Source organism: Lynx rufus, unplaced genomic scaffold (assembly GCF_022079265.1).
Source record: "Lynx rufus isolate CCGP_SWC_20201006 ecotype Redwood Valley unplaced genomic scaffold, mLynRuf1.p SCAF_6, whole genome shotgun sequence".
Classification (NCBI taxonomy): domain Eukaryota; kingdom Metazoa; phylum Chordata; class Mammalia; order Carnivora; family Felidae; genus Lynx; species Lynx rufus.
In genome coordinates this window covers 109,470,880-109,488,744 of record NW_025814878.1, presented here as the reverse complement: position 1 = coordinate 109,488,744, position 17,865 = coordinate 109,470,880, and the positions used below count along the sequence as shown (strand labels likewise).

At 41.9% G+C, this 17,865-nt stretch overlaps 1 protein-coding gene across 3 annotated transcripts in view; it reads right to left on the bottom strand.

Moving 5' to 3' along the window:
• BTBD9 (BTB domain containing 9) overlaps positions 1–17,865 on the bottom strand; it is a 413,225-nt gene that overhangs the window by 130,972 nt on the left and 264,388 nt on the right. For all 3 annotated transcript variants that reach the window (XM_047103281.1, XM_047103282.1, XM_047103280.1), the window contains exon 7: positions 12,892–13,001. In XM_047103281.1, the coding sequence (XP_046959237.1) occupies positions 12,892–13,001 (110 nt within the window). The remainder of the gene's footprint in view (positions 1–12,891; positions 13,002–17,865) is intronic.

Genomic DNA, 17,865 nt, shown 5'->3' with positions numbered 1-17,865 from the left:
TCTTTTTAACTCAAAGTTTTTTGTTTTGTTTTGTTTTTAAAGCACAGTTGGGATTCTGAGTAGTTCTGCATGAAACTGGTAGATTAAGATGGGAAGAACCAACATTTTTACTGCATTAAAGTTTTCCATCCAGAAATACGTCTTTCCATTATTCAGTGTTTCTTAAAGACTTATAGTTTTAATTAGAACATGTGGACTTATTAATTTTATTCCTTGGTAGGTATTTGTTGTTTGTGAGGGGGAGAAAAGTTTAAAAATTCTGGCAGATCTTCCTGGCATGCTCCCCTCATAATGTACAGTTACGGCTCCCACCTTTGCTTTCCTGACCCTGCTCCCATCTCTAAAGGTGTAAGAGGGGTTTGGAGATGGCTGATCCTTGGTCACAGGGCTAGGGATGGACTGATGTATGGCTCATGGGCTGTTACTGGGTGTTTGGCAGTTTTCAATGCTATTGCGAATGGAATTTCGGCATTTCCCTCATTATATTTTCCCTGGGTTGTTTTTGTTTTTGTTTTGAGAACACTTTATTTGTATTTATTATTGTGACTGGCTACATTCCTCAGAGTTCTTGTTAGTTCTAGTAATTTTTCAGTTCATTTCCTTGGATGTCTTATCATATCTCATCTGCAGATAATGGTATTTGGTCCCTTTTCCTCAATATTTATCACACCTATTTGTGTTCTTCCCCGGGTCCCCTCACCAGAACTTCCAGACGTACCAATGTTAAATAACAGCGGTAATCAGGGCCCCTTCATGGGCATGCAACCAGTGCTCTCAGACAGGCCCTGCACTCAGAAGCGACCCGCCATGAGTTTAATGCTCTATTGTATTGCTCTTAAAATTCTTAATAATCTTATCTCTGAATTTATGTTTTTTAAGTAAAATCTGATGGAACTATGGAGCAAGCCTATGAATACAGGAGATACGCAACATGTGTGTCCACAGTTACCTGCTGCCCCCTGAGTACAGAATTCCAGTGAACCCACACACCATATAGATGCTGAATGAGACTCAAAGCAAGGATGACGTAAACACACTGTGAGTGTGACTGAGTGAGGCTGCTGACAGCCTAGAGAAGCCACACTTCCCCAAGGTAGAACTTGTCTCCAAGGGAGAAAGAAGGCAACAGTGTTCCAAGAAGCACTAATGACCAAGGAACTGCATTCTGTCTTTTTTCACTCCTGTTTCCCTATTATAGCCAAATATGTATGCTGGTAGTAATAAGATAAAAAAGGAAGGGAAAGATCAGGCAACCCATAGTTCTTCTCCCCCTCAGTCCTTCCTTATTAAGGAGGCTTACCGATTAAGTCAAGGGTGGAGAGTTTTTATGGAATGTCTGTGAATTAAGAAGTGAAATAAAAAAATTCAGTTTTGTGCAGAATTTCCACTGTTCTGGTAAGAACTAAATACATACACATGAGCTACCAAATGTGAACTGTAAAATTTTGGTTCCACAATAAGATAAATGCTCTTTTATCTGCATTTAAAACCACCAATACATGGGGCGCCTGAGTGGCTCAGTTGGTTGAGCGTCCGACTTTGGCTCAGGTCATGATCTCTCGGCCAGTGAGTTCGAGCCCCGGGTCAGGCTCTGTGCTGACAGCTCAGAGCCTGGAGCCTGTTTCAGATTCTGTGTCTCCCTCTCTCTCTGACCCTCCCCCATTCATACTCTGTCTCTCTCTCTCTCTCTCTGTGTCAAAAATAAATAAACGTTAAAAAAAAAATTAAAAAAATAAAATAAAACCATCAATACATAATATAAAGATGAATGATAAAATTTGTGCTAATAATTTAAAAGTTTATTTTTTCAGGGCACCTGGGTGGCTCAGCTGGTTGGGCGTCCGACTCCTGATTTAGGCTCAGGTCATGATGTCACAGTCATTAGCTTGAGCCCTGCACTGGGCTTCACACTGAGCATGGAGTCTGCTTAAGATTTGCGCTCTCTCTCTCTGTGTCTCTCCCCTCTCCCCTGCTCATGCTCTCTCTCTCTCAGAAAAAGTTTAAATTTTCTTTACTTCGAATGACATTAAATGGTAAACAGAAACATCATGCCACCCCAGATGTGCCATGGCTTAGGTAGCAAAGGTGGCTCCCGCTGGGTCTGAGTGTCACCAGCCCCTCCCTGTGGAGACTGCTGCGGTAGGCCATCCTCTGTTCCCCTGTAACCCTGTGCCATCGAAGGCTGTGATCCAAAATGCCAATATGTCGGAGGCGATGCAACAGGGCTTGGTGTTGAAATGGAACGTGGAGAAAGCCATTGTAGCTCATATTAAGAAGGAGTTTGACAAGAAGTAGCTCCTCTCCCCCACCTGGTAGTGCATCCTAGGGAGGAACCTGGCTAGTTATGTGACACATGAAACCAAATGCTTTAAGCCACTTCTGTCTGGGTCAGGTGGCCATTATGCTGCCCAATATGTGGGCTATGTCACACACCCAGTGACCCATCTAAAAACAAGGACCACAGCCTATTCCAAATACCAGAGACTGAAATCTTCAGCCTCGCCTTAGGGATCACCTCAATCTTTGCCCTTTATTGTGTTCTTTTGAACAGGGCCTTCTCCACATGAATCTGTTGTGGTCATAAAACAATTAGCAGAATGGCTCACATTCTATTTATTTTCTATTCCATACCTCTGCCCCATGTTTTTTTCTCCTCAAAATCCATTCCTTTCAAAAAAATAAATCTGTTGTTGAAAAACACACACACACACACACACACACACACACAACACCACGCCAAGCAGAAAGACTGCAAAAGAAAGGAAAAACATTTTTTTCAAAGTGCCTTTAAAGAAGACATACAAATGGCCAATGAACATAGGAAAAGATGCTCAAAATCACTAATTATCAGGGAAATGCAAATGAAAACCATAGTGTGATACCACCTTACACCTGTCAGAATGGCTAGAATAAAAAAGATAAGAAATAACAAGTGTTGGGGGCACTTGGGTGACTCAGTCAGTTAAGTGACCAACATTTGATTTCAGCTCAGGTCATCACCCCACGTTTCACGAGATCGAGCCCTATGTCGGGCTCTGCACTGTTAAGTGAAATAAGGCAGAGAAAGACAAATACCATATTATTTCACTCATATGTGGAATTTAAGAAATAAATGAACACATGAAGAAAAAAGGGAACAAAAACATAGACTTACGCAGAGAATGAACTCCCCTTGCCAGAGGGGAGGTGGATGGAGGGATGGGTGAAATAAATAAGGGGATTAAGTGTAAAATTAATGTGATGAACATAGAGTAATGTGCAGAAAGAGAAAAGGGAAAAAAGTACCTTTAACAGCATTTTGCCTGTTCTTTGAACAGGGGTTCCATGTTTTCATTTTGCCTTCTGCCTTGCAAATTATATAGCTGGTCCTGGGAATTATAATGGGTATTTTTGTTTGTTTGTTTGTTTTAGGCTTTATTAGAATCACCTCTGATTAAGCCTCACTATTTATAAAATGGGTCATTACTGAATTGTTATTGATAGTAAAATACTGGAAACACCTACACGCCTATCAAAGGGGACTGTTTAAATAAATTACAGGACCTCTATTTAATGGAATACTGCACAAATGTAAAAATCAAAAGCATGAGAAAGCTCTATGTATACTGGTAAGGGAAGATCGCCAAGAAACACGAATTGAAAAAAATGTATGAGAATATGTGCTACGATTTTTAATAAAAAGGGGGAAATAAGCATATGTATTTGTATTATCTATTTAAATATTAAATTAGGGGCGCCTGGGTGGCTCAGTCAGTTGAGCATCCAACTTGGGCTCAAGTCATGATCTCACGGTTTGTGAGTTCAAGCCCTGCATTGGGCTCTGTCCTGACAGCTCAGAGCCTGGAGCCTGCTTTGGATTCTGTGTCTCCCTCTCTCTCTGCCCCTCCCCTGCTTGTGCTCTCTCTCTCTCTCTCAAAAATAAATCAAATGTAAAAAAAAATTTTTTAAATATTAAATTAAAAAACTACCTACTAGGTTTGGGGTAGAGGCCTGCACTAGGGACTAGACCAACAAAATTAGATTTTACACCCCCTTGACCACTGGAACATCCTTCATAGTAGGTGCCAGAGAAATGCCCTGCCTATTTACAACGTGGCTATTCTTAATGCTAGTTTGAGGGAGAACCATGGTTTGTGAGAAAGTGATACCATTGCATAATGTTGGATTTATGCTCCATGATGTCCTATTTAAGACAACTTGTGCATGTTTATATTAACCTGGATGAACGGACACACACACACACACACACACACACACACCCCACTATACCACTGTTACAAACAAGGGGATATATTAAGTAGGATCCAAAAAAATCAATCCTGTAAATTACAGAAGCAAATTCTGTAAAATTAGAGCAATAAAATCTTTTTCAGGTTGTCTTTATTCTCAAACAAAACACCACCACCACCAGAAACAAAATATAGGTATAAAGGAAAATGAAACTTCCATGTGTACCAAGGACCACACACTAGACTGAGAATCCTAAATGATTATGAGTAAGTTGCTTTCTAACCATTCCTTCACCCTCTGCCCAACGTAAGAATTGGAGCCCATTCCACTGGCGAACACAGGCTCACTAGGGAAGGAGGCAAACTGTGTTACATTCTGTGGGCATTACTGTGGGGCATTTACTTTATCTGAGTTTGTTTTTAAACTCTAAGATCCTGTAAGAAGGCAGTGCTTAACCTTCTCCTCAGGAAGGTTGAGAGACCACAACTAACTTAACTCTTACTCCAACCCTTTGACCAGATGCAAGGTGGTCCACTGGAATGGGCACTGGCTTTGAAGAAGGTCAGAGATAGACAGGCCTTTGCACACACTGATCATTTTCTGTGATTTTCCCCTGTGATTTCCCCTCCACTTTCTGACTTTGTTCAGCGACTGACCCATTCATCACCTCCACTGGGGGCTCTTCCCTGACACCATCCTCAATTCAGGTTGGGTGCCCCCATTCCAGTGTTCCTATAGCATCTGCTGAAATCTCCCAATAGATGAACTATTTTACTGTGTTGTCACCTTCTATTTAAGTGTCTTTCTCCTCCATTAGCTCACACGATCCTCCAAGGCAGAAACTACACCTCTGTATTTTTCAATCCCCAGTGCCTAAGATATACTTGGCAGCCTCTTAATAAATGTCTGCTTAATGCCAAGTAATTTACAGTAGATAAAGAAGTTAAGCTTCACTGACAATTAGAACCAGCTTTAATATCTGGTTAGAGAAATAGGCTGGGAAAAGCATAGCCTCTTGGTCTAGACTAGTCCACACTCAGTAGTGTCATTTTAGGAAACCATATGCATTAAGGTCTTTAGGGCCCCTCTGCCACCTCCTGCAAGCTTGCTTCGATGCCACATTCTAACACGTTCACCCCCTAGTGAACTCTCCCACCCCCAAATCTCTGTTTTTGCTCCAGAGTACACTTATTATTTAAACACAGTTGCAAAGCACAGAAGTCATATTCTTAGTTCAGTGGATGCCAAAAGCCCTTCACAGCACAGATTTGTAACTGTTTATTTCCCCAGGAACTTAACAGAATTCTAAACACACTGTTACAATTTCAAAATACTTTCAGATGACAGTAGCAACTATAGACAACCTATTTCTATTTCCTGCTTCCAGCTCTTCTGAGCGCACTGAGCATCAGCCATTTTTGCTGCTATGTGAATTAGCACTTTTGTAGTGCTCTATACTATTTATTGAATTCTTCAGGGCCCAGCTCAAAATACCATTAAAAATTTTTAATATTTATTCATTTTTTTGAGAGAGAGACAGAGAGTAAATGGAGGAGGGGCAGAGAGAGAGAGGGAGACACAGAATCCGAAGCAGGTTCCAGGCTCCAAGCTGTCAGCACAGAGCCCGACGTAGGGCTCGAATCCACACACCATGAGACCCTGACCTGAGCTGAAGTCAGACACTCAACCGACTGAGCTACCCAGGCACCCCTCAGAATACTACTATTCTTCAAGAAGCCTTCTCTTACCAGGCAAGAAAATATCTCTACTCCTTCAGAGCCCAACTAAATACTCTGAGTATCTCAGAGGCTAATGTTCCCCAAACCACATCTCCCAAGCTTGCCAGCTTGGTTTTTGGTGAAGTTCTGCCAGTAGAAGAAACTAGTGAGAGACCGGAAAGTGGGAGGAAGAAAGGAAATGTTTCTTTCTATCTGCTTCTGGTGGCAGATGAGCATGGGCTCCCATGTTCCTGTGCAGACAGCATGATTCCATGGTGGCAGTGGCGGTGGCAGTGAGTGCTCCCAGAGCTTCAGAAACAGAATTCCTGTATTTGGGTTGCCCTACATCAATTACTAACAAGAAACTAGAGCAAAAGAGCCACTGGTCCTCATGGATACGAACTGGCAGACACAGAGGTAACCCTTAAAGGCCTAAAGCTGGTAATGGAAGCTTCTTGTTCTTTGGAAGGGTTAAAGGACCTTGAATTTTGAACCTAGGGCTCCACGCTCTAGCCTACTATCTCTTTCTTAAGCTGCGGTAGAGCCAAAGATAAGGATGGAGAGGGACTTATGACAGCTTATGTTTCCCAGAAGAAGTAGGAGACCTTAAGAAGGGAAACTAGACTCATGTAATGCTAAATACCACAGTCTAATATCAGTGTAAAGTGTTTACTGCTCCCCCAAGTCTTACTAAAAGCATATTCTCTATTCATCTACAAGACTCATAAGAAGAGAAGAGCTATTTAAAAAAGAAAAAATGCAAATGGCCCTTAGACATACGAAAAGATGCTCAATTTCTCTCAAAAGAGAAACGTAGTTAAAAGCGCACGAAGACACCATTTCTCACCTAGCAAACTGGCAACAAGCCAGAAGCGTGAAACTACCCTCCACTGGCAAAGCTGTGGGGAAACAGTCATTCTCCTATACTGCCAATGAGAACGTCAAAATAGTATAATCCCTGTGGAGGTGATTTTGGCAACACCTTGCAGAATTAAACATGCATTTACCCTCTGACCACGTAATCCCCTTTCTAGGAATCTAGCCCAAGGACAGAGTCGGAAAACCAGGAAAAGACTTCTACCCAAGGCAATAGCACAATTTGTAGGGGAAGACAGAAAGCAACCCAAATGCTTCATCAACAGAGAACTAGTTGAACAAATAAACTACAGTACATCTATTCTAATGACTACCATGCAGCTAGAAAAAGGAATGCATCGTATCCTTCTATATAGCTAGTTCTGGGAGGAGTGTCAAGTACAAAAAGGCAAGCCACAGAAAGAAAGTATGAATAGCACACAGTGTGCTACCAATTATCAAAGAATATTGACGAGGATACAAAATATAAATTATATGTAATATAACATAATAAAATATATTGGTTTATTTTTCATCATTTAAAATAGAAGGATAACCCAAAAAACTCAAGGGTTTTGAAAAGAGATCACCTATAGGAGTAGAAGGGACAGGAACAGAAGCTAGATTTCTTTAAATACAGCTTCTTTGCAGACTTCACTTTGGAACTGTGTATATAGTTTACACGGTTATAAAACAAAACAAAAAATCTTTAAAGGCAATTGCCAAACACTGAAAGCAAAATGGAGTAAATGAATCCAACTGTATACTGAAACAGTGGCATGACCACACAGAGAATTATTTTAGATGACTTTATAACACAGTAATTTTAATATATATCTCTAGTGGGATATACCCTAAGGGCCCCAAAAATAATTGCAAAAATCTTAAACTATTTTCAGTAACCATATGGTAGCAACGATACTGTAATTCTGAGGCTGTTTTGTATGTGCTGGGGACAAAGCGAATGAATTATTGTGCTGTATCACTGGTAACCAAGATTTTTAGTATGGGAAAAAGGAGCTGCAAGACGAAAGGCTAAACAAAAACTTTGCGTACTGAATTTTAACTGGATGTGTCAGCATGCACTCATGATATATTTAACCTGTCAAATATATGATAAACAAATAAAGAAATGTGCACTCATTTCCTAGTTCCATCCACTGGAAAGACCCAGAAATAGTGACCATCCCAGCAGCAAGGGCTTAGACTGAGGTTTCCAAATGTCATTTCCCACTGAAAGGAAGCAGGGCTTCTTGCAGAAATCTGATTCCAGATCGGGGCAGGAAATGTACAAAACGAACCCAGGATGTCATGTCCTGCCAGAAATCAAGGAATTATTAAGGACTATGGAGGTCATGTCAGAAGGACTCAAGAGCCAGTATGAAAAGGCTAAAGAAGGGGATAACTTGAATGTCAATAATAGTAACTGCAAGTGATCAAAAGGTGTTCAATTTGTTTAATCCCATAAATTGAAAATGATGTGTATTCCTCTCCCTTCCCCTGCCAACAGTCCCCACCAACAATTCTCAGTGGTCCCATGTGTAAGATGGTAGGTAACTACCTACCTGAAAATGGCAAATACACAGAAAGGGTGTGACATTTACCCTTCTTTTCCCTGGCAAATTGCATCTCAGAATTATCAAATAAGCGTCGAGGAAATTCTTCTCTTCCTAGCCACTAAATAAAGAAGGAAGGATACGATAAGAAAATAATCATTTTGCAATTCCAAATTATGAAATAATGAATCCATGAAACAATCATGAATGAAGGGGAACATCCAAAAGAGAGAGACAATCAAAGATTTTCTGTGTTTCTTAATAAACGTATATATACTACCACCTACACAGCATTTTTACAAAAAACAAAACAAAACCAACCCCCAGAACCTGAATCAGATTAAGTCTCTATCTAACTACTAAGTTACAAAAAATACCACACAAAAAAAAATGACAATGTTACCATGGGGATTTAATCACCTAAATCTAGCTGTTAGAAACTCTACAGAACAAAAACCTAGTTTCTTCAACAAATAAATTAATAGAGAGAAAAACAAGAGAGAAAGAGATGGACAGAAAAGTGGAAGGAAATCTACAGATTTAAAGAGACTTAAGAGTCATACTGTTTATTGATAGTATGGACCTTATCTGAATTCTGATTTAAATAACCTGTAAAAGCACATAAACTCACTCTAGACTTTGATCCGATTAGGGACATCTGAACACTGACTGGATATATTTTTTTTAATGTTTTTTTGAGAGAGAGAGAGAGAGAGACAGAAAGAGGCAAAGAGAGAGAATCCCAAGTAGGCTCCTCACTGTCAGCGCAGAACCTGACACAGGGCTCAAACTCATGAACCGTAAGGTCATGACCTGAGCCGAAATCAAGAGTCACTCTTGAACTGTAACTTTTTATGAGTATTAAATATCCTGGAGCACCTGGGTGGCTCAGTCGGGTGAGTGTCTGAGTTTTGATTTTGGTTCAGATCATGATCTCAAGATTTGTTGGTTTGAGCCCCCTGTTGGGCTCTGCACTGACAGCGTGGGGCCTGCTTGGGATTCTCTCTCTCTCTCTCTCTCTCTCTCTCTCTCTTTCTCCCTCTCTCTCTTTCTCTCTCTTTCTGCCCTCCCTCGCATGCTTGTGTGTGCACGCTCTCTCTCAAAATAAATAAATAAATAGGGGCACCTGGGTGGCTCAGTCGGTTGAGCGTCCGACTTCAGCTCAGGTCATGATCTCATAGTCTGTGAGTTTGAGCCCCGCGTCAGGCTCTGTGCTGACAGCTCAGAGCCTGGAGCCTGCTTCGGATTCTGTCTCTCTCTCTCTCTCTCTGCCCCTCCTCCACTCATGCTTGCTCTCTCTCTCTCTCTCTCTCTCCCCCAAAAAGTAAATAAAAATTAAAAATAAATAAATAAATAAATAAACTTAAAAAACAATACAATAAAAAGTTACAGTTCAATTTGGGGGTATTATAATGACATCGTCATTATGGGAACAAAAAAAGGGGGTCTTACTTTTTAGAGACAACATACTGAAATATTTATGGATAAGATGATAAAATGTCTGGGACTGGTGTCAAAATAATATGACAGACAGGAAGTGGGCAGCATACAGACAAAAGTAGGTTGCCTGTAAGTGAATTTAAATTCAAGATTAAATGAAAGGAAGCTTTGGCAATTATTATGAAAAAGTACAAGGACTTGGCAAATGCCATTGTGTATCACAAGGTGGAGTGCTAAGGCAAAGCAAATACCTTCTTTGGGAGGTTGAATGCTTGTAAAATAGCGGTCATATCTATTCTAATTATTCCTTCCACGCCTCACGGGTCAGAAGGTTAGAGTTCTATCAACACCTCCTAACAAAGAGGAGATGGTCATCACAGGCGCACTCTTGCAGGTGAGGATACATCCCAGCGCGATCCAGAAGCAGCCACCAAATGAGAAGGGGCTGTGGTGGCAGCAGCCGATGAGCTGGGAGAGGCTGACACCAGATCTGGTCAGTGTGGTCGAGGTAGGGCCTGTTCCCAGGGATTTCCCCACAAATCTGCACAAGTGAAGATGTGTGAGGGATGGACATGCAAGAAACTCTCCGCTGGGAAACAGGACTAAAACCACACAAAGCTTACTTTTTCCTGGCATCATGGTATGTTGTAAGAAATGATCCTAAAATCTGATTAAAAGAAAAAACCAACACAAATATGTTTAAAGTAATCTTGAGGCCTACAAGGAGAGTACTGCCCCAATGGGAGTAGTGGAAACTATGAAACAAAGGTCAGGAGCTGTGAAAGAGAGAGGTTCTGAATCTTAAACCGTAAAAGGAGGGTCTGATACCCTACTAGTCATTCATGACGATATTATGTTACTTTTTACTTTTTTCCTCCCTGAAAGCCAGAAGTGCATAGCAGTGGTTCTCAAGGAAGAAGTGTGTACTTCACAGGGCACAGGAAGGAGTAAATGGCAGGCAGCTCCATCTAAAAGTGACTCCAGATGATTCTGACGTACACTGTGCCCCCATTGGAGAACCACTCCCTTCTTGGAGGCCCCTGACGGGCGGCTGGCTGAGGCCTGCGTGCAGCCAAAATGCACCTGAGATCATCAATGTGGAAAGTTGGCCATTGCTATTTCAAACGCCCCTTTAAACTAAGCAGCGCTGCCATGTCAGACAAGGATAATGCAATCCCCCTGCACTCCCGTACGACTCACACCGCCTCCCTGTCTGCCCAGCGTGGGGACAGCTTGAGCTGTGAGGATGGCAGGAGGAGGGCCAGACGGGATCCCACTGCAGGCCATCCACCACCAAGTGCACGTACATACCTGCCAACCTGCCCCACTGCTCCCATTCAGTTGAGGGACGGTGACAGGCAGATGATTGCAGTGCTCTCTGCAGTCAAACTCATGAGCATCAGAGAAAAGGGCTCGAAGAAAAGTGTTTGACCAGAAACCAAACACACTTCCTGCATCTCTGCAATCTTCTTTCATCCCCTGACATGTCTGAGACCATTATGGCTTCTGATAATGCTGACTAGTTCGCTTTGGACAAAAAATGCAGACCAACAACAACATCCCTCACCACCACTGATCCTGAGTTTCATCCTGTAATGGATTCTCATACCACACAGACCTGCTTCTTGGATAATTACCGTGTCCACAAACCTGTTCTTCCTCCAATAAGAAGGGGAGACTGATTGAAGTAGAGGGTGCCTGCTATGCAGCATGTTCAAGAACACAGTGCACGGGGTCGAGATGGGTAGCCAAGTGGTGTGCACGCCAGGACTAGGAAGGCAATTCCACAGCCCACAGAATTAAAAGCCTTAACAATACCAGGAAATGTTTCAGCATTGTTGACTTTCAAATTACTTACAAGTCGCCACAATGATTAACATTGTATTTAATATTAAAAGTTACATGCACAACAAAGGTAATACCAAATTATTTATCTTAGTTGAGCCCTAAATGTTCTCTACACATTGGAATAATTTCTACTCCTGCTACACTATTAATATTAGTCTTCCAAACTTCCCTAAGTAAAGGATTACATTTAGGACACAGCAGGTATTAAGGAAATTTAGACTTAGGACCTTCCCAAGAGTTAGGAAACATTTACAAGTTACACTCATCTTTCCTGTTCTGGTCATCACCATGTTTTCAGGACGTGTGTCCGTATGTTACGTCCCAGATGGAGGGGACCTCAGAAGGAGAGAAGACGTGGATCCCTTTATAAAGGCACAGAATTCTATTTTAGAAATAGCAAGGCAAGGGCACCTGAACGTACAGAGTCCCTTTCCAAAGAAGCTGCAGTAAAGACACAGATCTGAGGCACTAGTCAGTCAAACTAGGATCTCTGCAGCACGTGTATAAAAAGCCGGGGGCATGGCTCGCGCTATCTAGGGTGCCAAGACCTGGGATGGGCTGTAAACAATGCCATGCTAAGTATTACCTAAAACAAAAACAAAACACAACAGAACACAACCAAATAGCAACTAAAAATACTCTTCTGAAAGATCAGTCAGACAGTATTTCCCACAAGATAACCTGACTTTCACAATGACAATTCAGTTACTCCGGTCTTATTTAAATTACAGGCAGGCATTTTCTGGAGGTGAGCTTGGCTAAACAGTGCAAACATGGACTGATGTGTCCATGAAAAGAAGATACTCTCACAGTGAGCACAGCATTCATATCCAATTAAAGGCCAAAATACTTCCATAGCCTTGGAAAGCATGAGCGTTGGATCAATATTCTACAGACTTCCTCCGTGATCCTACCTACCATTAAAAATAGAAAAGCCTTTGGTGTAAAAGGCTTTGCCTGACTGTCATAAGCATTCCTCACATAGCAAGTCTGAATGCATCACTAGAACATTATCAATTCTTAACTCCTAGTGCAATATTTATATTTTTTAAGGTTATTATTATTTTGACTACTTCTAAAAATATAAGACTTCTTCTATGTTACTCAGCCATAAGGCATTCAAATCAACCAATTTTTAGTCAAAAGCTGATTAAGAGGTGGGTTAAGATGAGTTAATGAGATAGCAAAATATTTGAAGATAAAATATCTAAGCATATATACAAAAATGTAATTGTGATACTTACCTATCAGCCCCTTCTCAAGAGTGAAGGTTTTGTTTGTAAACATACATTCAAAAGCCACAATGTGAAAAATCTTGTTCACTGTGTTGTGAGTCCCAACTATTCGAATATACCTGGGGGTAAAAAGAAAATCTGTTGAAGAAAACAAGCTTCTATCACAACCAATCCAGAGACAACAGAATAAAGTACATTTTGTACACATACAGTGTGCTAGGACTGAAGCAGACTTTGAACTTGACTTCAGACCCTCTACCTGCTCCTTAGGGCTAGCTCCAACTGAGCCTAGAAGAATTACGGCAAAACTAGGGACATACCACTTTCCAGAGAACTAAGCAGAACTTAGATTTGATTTACCTAGAAATTCAGACCAGGTGCTGTTCAAGCTCAACCCCTGAATGTCAGTATAATTGCATGTCCATGAGGCATTTACACTGGAGAATAACAAACCGCTTCTACCTTCGTCTTGTGGTTAGGAATGTGCCTGTGCACAGGTGCACAAACACTCGCAAAATCAAATGTTTTCCAACTCAAGGAAAGATTTCAGCCATTGGAGGCAAATGCATGAAATCAATATTGCCTTCTTGTGTAAAAGACAGATCCACCGAAACTGTTCACAGTTTCTTATATTTCAACACTGCTCCTAGATCCTTGTAGAAAGTTAACCCTATATACTTACGCCAGCCCCCACCCCACCCCACTTGACTGCTGGGGAGCCTTCTCCTGACCAGAGGAAGTGATCCGCAGAGGTGACCCAGCCTGCTCGGCAATCTCCCTCCTGGCCACATGGATCTGGCATCCGGACACAGTGCAGAGTTTCATGGGGCAGTCCTTGAGCATCCCGGCCTGCTCACCCTCTGCGTCTCCCTGGAGGCTTCACCTCCGACAAACAAGCATTAACCTTGGAGTGACTTGTTCCTTTCACTCTCCAAAGGGACCTGCCAGTTCACAGGTTAATGAACAGACAGACTCATTCTTCTGAGTGTCACACAAATCCCTGGGGAATGTGCCACACACTGTCTTACCAGGATTCAAAGGAAGAACCAGGAAAAATAACTAGATTAAGTGATAGCACTCTCCCAAATTATGAGCTATGCACTCTGAAGGATGGGGCATATTAAATGAACACATTTCAATTAGGCGATGACAGACCGGGCAAGGTTTTAGTAATATCCTTCCTCTGCTGTGTAAAACAACCTTCGACTTAGATGATACAATTTTACTTCTGAGTTAATCGCTGTTCACTAATTCGGTAATTCCCTTACATTTCTCATCACTCCAAGTTAACTGTATAATGTAAATGCCAATTTAAAATATTCACATTAAGGAGACTGTATTTGGGGTTTTTATCTCATAAGCTATCTTCCCTCCTGTTCCTTCAAGCATGAATCTCACAGCATTCCCAGTACACCTCATTTAGCCATCTGCTCCTTGACATGAGCTGGCCACTCATCTTCATAACCCATATGAATGCTATCTCCCGGGCATGCCCACTGCAGGGAGACACCATCCTTCCTGTGTGGAGAGTCACCACAACTGCTGCACTCATCAGAGCCCTCTGGCTAAGCAGGAGGCTGGCCCCCATCTGTTCCCTCGAGCCCTCAAGGCAGATAGAAGGTACTGATGTTACTGGGTTTGGGTGGGTAGGTGAGGTTCATGTAAAATAAGTTCTAAGTGGTCTGTGTAGAACAGGAATTGTGCTGTTCTCTACTGCTGGTGGTGACAGGTCTCTACGGACTTTCTGGAAGGGAAGGGGTGTGTTAAGCCTGGAACAGTGGCCTGGATCTAATTTTGTCCATTTCCTTAAAACTGCAAGAACTCAAACAGCATAGCACTTTCAGGTGCTCATGGTCATGACAGCCTGAGTGCTGCTGTCTGCAACCTTGGAGGGAATGGAGGGAATGTGGTTTGGGGAATTTGATCAGATCACTTTCCTGTTCCCTAGGTTGAGTCTCCACCAAAGGAGAGGCAGCTCTCCTAACACTGTACAAGGTAGAGGAGCCAGGAAATGACAGATAGATCAGAGCCTTCCTCGTTGGCAGTTCTTAAGGTTAAGACTCCACGCTGACCTGAGGGAATGCAGTAATGTCCCCCCCCCTTCTTTTTAAAACATTACATGGTACCATGTTCTCCAACTTTAGATAAACTTAACCCTGGTGCAAATACCAAAAATAAGAGAAAATATACAACCTCTCCCTCCCTCCCTCATCTTCGAATTGTAAGACACTGCAAACAAAAGACTGTCCTGGAATACATTTTACAGCTTTAATGATGGTGCTTATGATAACAAACAAGATAATGTATATGGTTCGAAGAGCACTGAGAGATGCCTCCAGATAGAAAGTTCTATATAAATGAAGATAATGTTATCTCTGCCGCATAATCCTCAGGTCAAATTAGCAATTCGCCACTGTACACCACACTTCTTGATTAGCCTGTTACACGTAATGCTCATAACAAGTTTAATTATTCTGGTTCTACAATACTTTCAAAGTCTCCACAAAATTATAGCATAATTCACAAAAATGGCATGAAGTCCTTATTCAAATACATTAAAAAAAAAAAAAACGGTAACCAAGTCACAAGAAAAACACCACACTCCTCTTTCTCAGCAGGGTGTTGTTTAGCACAGGACTCTGTTCTTCACTAAAGGTCTGTGCTAGAAGGTGGGAAACAGGCTTCCACTAATCCCCCAACTTCAGTGACTGGCAGGGGTACCTGGAGCTCTACACTGAGAACTCAGAGGCCTGGACCCATGAGCAGTGCCTAGAGGGAGAGGGACCAGCACAGGTACCATCTCTGATGACAAGCATGTTTCTTTCATGGTGCTCACAACGGAGCATCCCTGAGGCAGAAGAGAAGTTATTACCTGCACTATTGAAAGTCCAAGGGATGGGGATAGGAGAGGGTCCAGTCTCTCTTTCTTTTTCTTTTTTTTTTTTTTTTTGAAAAACAAAGCCAGACTTGCTTCTGGGTCATAACACCTAAACAGGAGTGGATATCACATTTTCTCTGCCACAAAAAATTTTGAATAAGGGGCAGAGCTTAAGATTAATTTTTTCTCCTTTCGGCATCTCTCCAAAGCACAGTCAGACTCTGATTTAACCTGATAATAAGGGCAGTGGCAGCTAGTGACTTCATCAGTGTGCAGAGAGGAACACTGCTGAAAAATCTCGCAGCCGGCCTTTGTTCTCTCAGAGATCCTCAACAGCAGCTCAGACAGTTGGAAGATAATTAAAACTTAAACAGCGCTGAGAAAGGCACATATGCAACAGATTGGCCATTTCTGAGGGGGATGAATGCTGTCCACGTGAGCCCTCATGTAACCGTCTGTTTCTAATGTGCTCCTCCCTTCCCCAGGTTAGTTGTCTCCTCGTCCCCGATGGGGGCAGGATCCCGGAACACAGTTCACAACAGGATGTTTCGAGGCAGAAGTTTCCAGAAGCTGTAATATTGTGGGTGAAAAGAGATTCTTTCTTCTTTAATGAAATGAAACCTAAAGCCTCCAAGGAGAGCACTCTAAAATTGAAAGGCACTATGGAGTTTTGAAGAGTGTGCTTTCGAGTCTAACAGGACTACAGTTGTTGCCCAGCCGCGTCACTTAATTAGTTCTGTCACTTTGGGCAAAAAACCAAAAACCAAAAACCAAAAAACAAAATGCCTTAAACCTTTTGAACTTCAGTTTTCTTCTCTATAAAATGTGGTCTGTAACACACACCTTATAAGATATTTAAATGAGGTAAGAATTTAAAGTGTTTAATGCAGCGCTCGGCATTAATCAGAAATTCGAAGAGTAGAGATTACTGGATACAAAATATCTTGGTTTGGACCCCGAGAACGCTGATTGTCTGGAAAAGTGTCCCTAGCTGTGGCTGTTAAGAAGGTTCGTCTAGGAGGAGGCAGGCCCACCCAGGGGCAGACTTCAAGAACACAGGCTGGCACTCGCTCTTCCTCTTAGGGCACCACAGCAGAGGCACTGTGGCCACAGCAGTACACATTCCAGCTGCAAATGACCTGGCCCTACGGCATTTCATTCTTCAAGCGTCTAGTCCCCAGAAAAGTCTATTTAAAATGTTCTTGACCTGAGTCAGCTTTACATGAAGAAGCAAGCCAAGAATCTTTTGCCCATATTAAGTCTAGTTACCCAAGCTCACAGAAGAGTTTCGTTTCTGTGCAAACTCTAGAAGTTTGGAGTTTTAATTCATTAAGGAAAACACATTAGCATTTCCTAACAGAGAGACATCATAATACTGTGTCCTAGTGGAATTTTGCTTTGGAGATTCACTGCATTCCCTACCAGTTCTGGGAATGTACAGATTCCTATTCCTAACCTATTGTTCTATCATTTCTTGTCAGGGTGCTACCAGATTGGATTTCTAAGTCACATACATCTTTAACATACTAAGGGAAGTACAGAAAAGTAGAAAGTATAGAAAAATAGCAACTTGTACATTCCCACTCTAAATCCTTTGGTATTCTCTAGTCTTCAGTTCTGGTGGACCACAAGCCCACCTGAGGTTACAGTTAACCCTTAACCTTTGCCTCTAGTTACAGGATCACCCACGTCTGTACTGAGTGGGTTCTGCTACCAGATAAAATTGAATTCAGTAAGAAATAGTTAAATGAGCTCTCAAGGGAACACCTGAAGCCAAAATCCATCAGAATTCTATTCTTTGGTAAACAAAGTTTTATTCTCGAGGTGAACTTCATACCCTTGGGTTAAACACAGACTCCTGAGGAAACTAGATTCAGCCTGAGACTGTAATGCAAGAAGGGCTCCTTAACATTTTGGCTCTTCCTCTGAGCTAGCCAGAGAACTCTGCTGCGGCCAGATGCAGCCATCTAGCGAGAACCTTAGCTCCACACTTGCTAGGGACTTGCAACTGTGTGGGGTTTGGATTCATCACTTCTAAGACTTCCTGTCTGACTTTTCCTTTCAAGGAGGTGCTAAGAATGTACATAAATAATTCTCTGACCCAA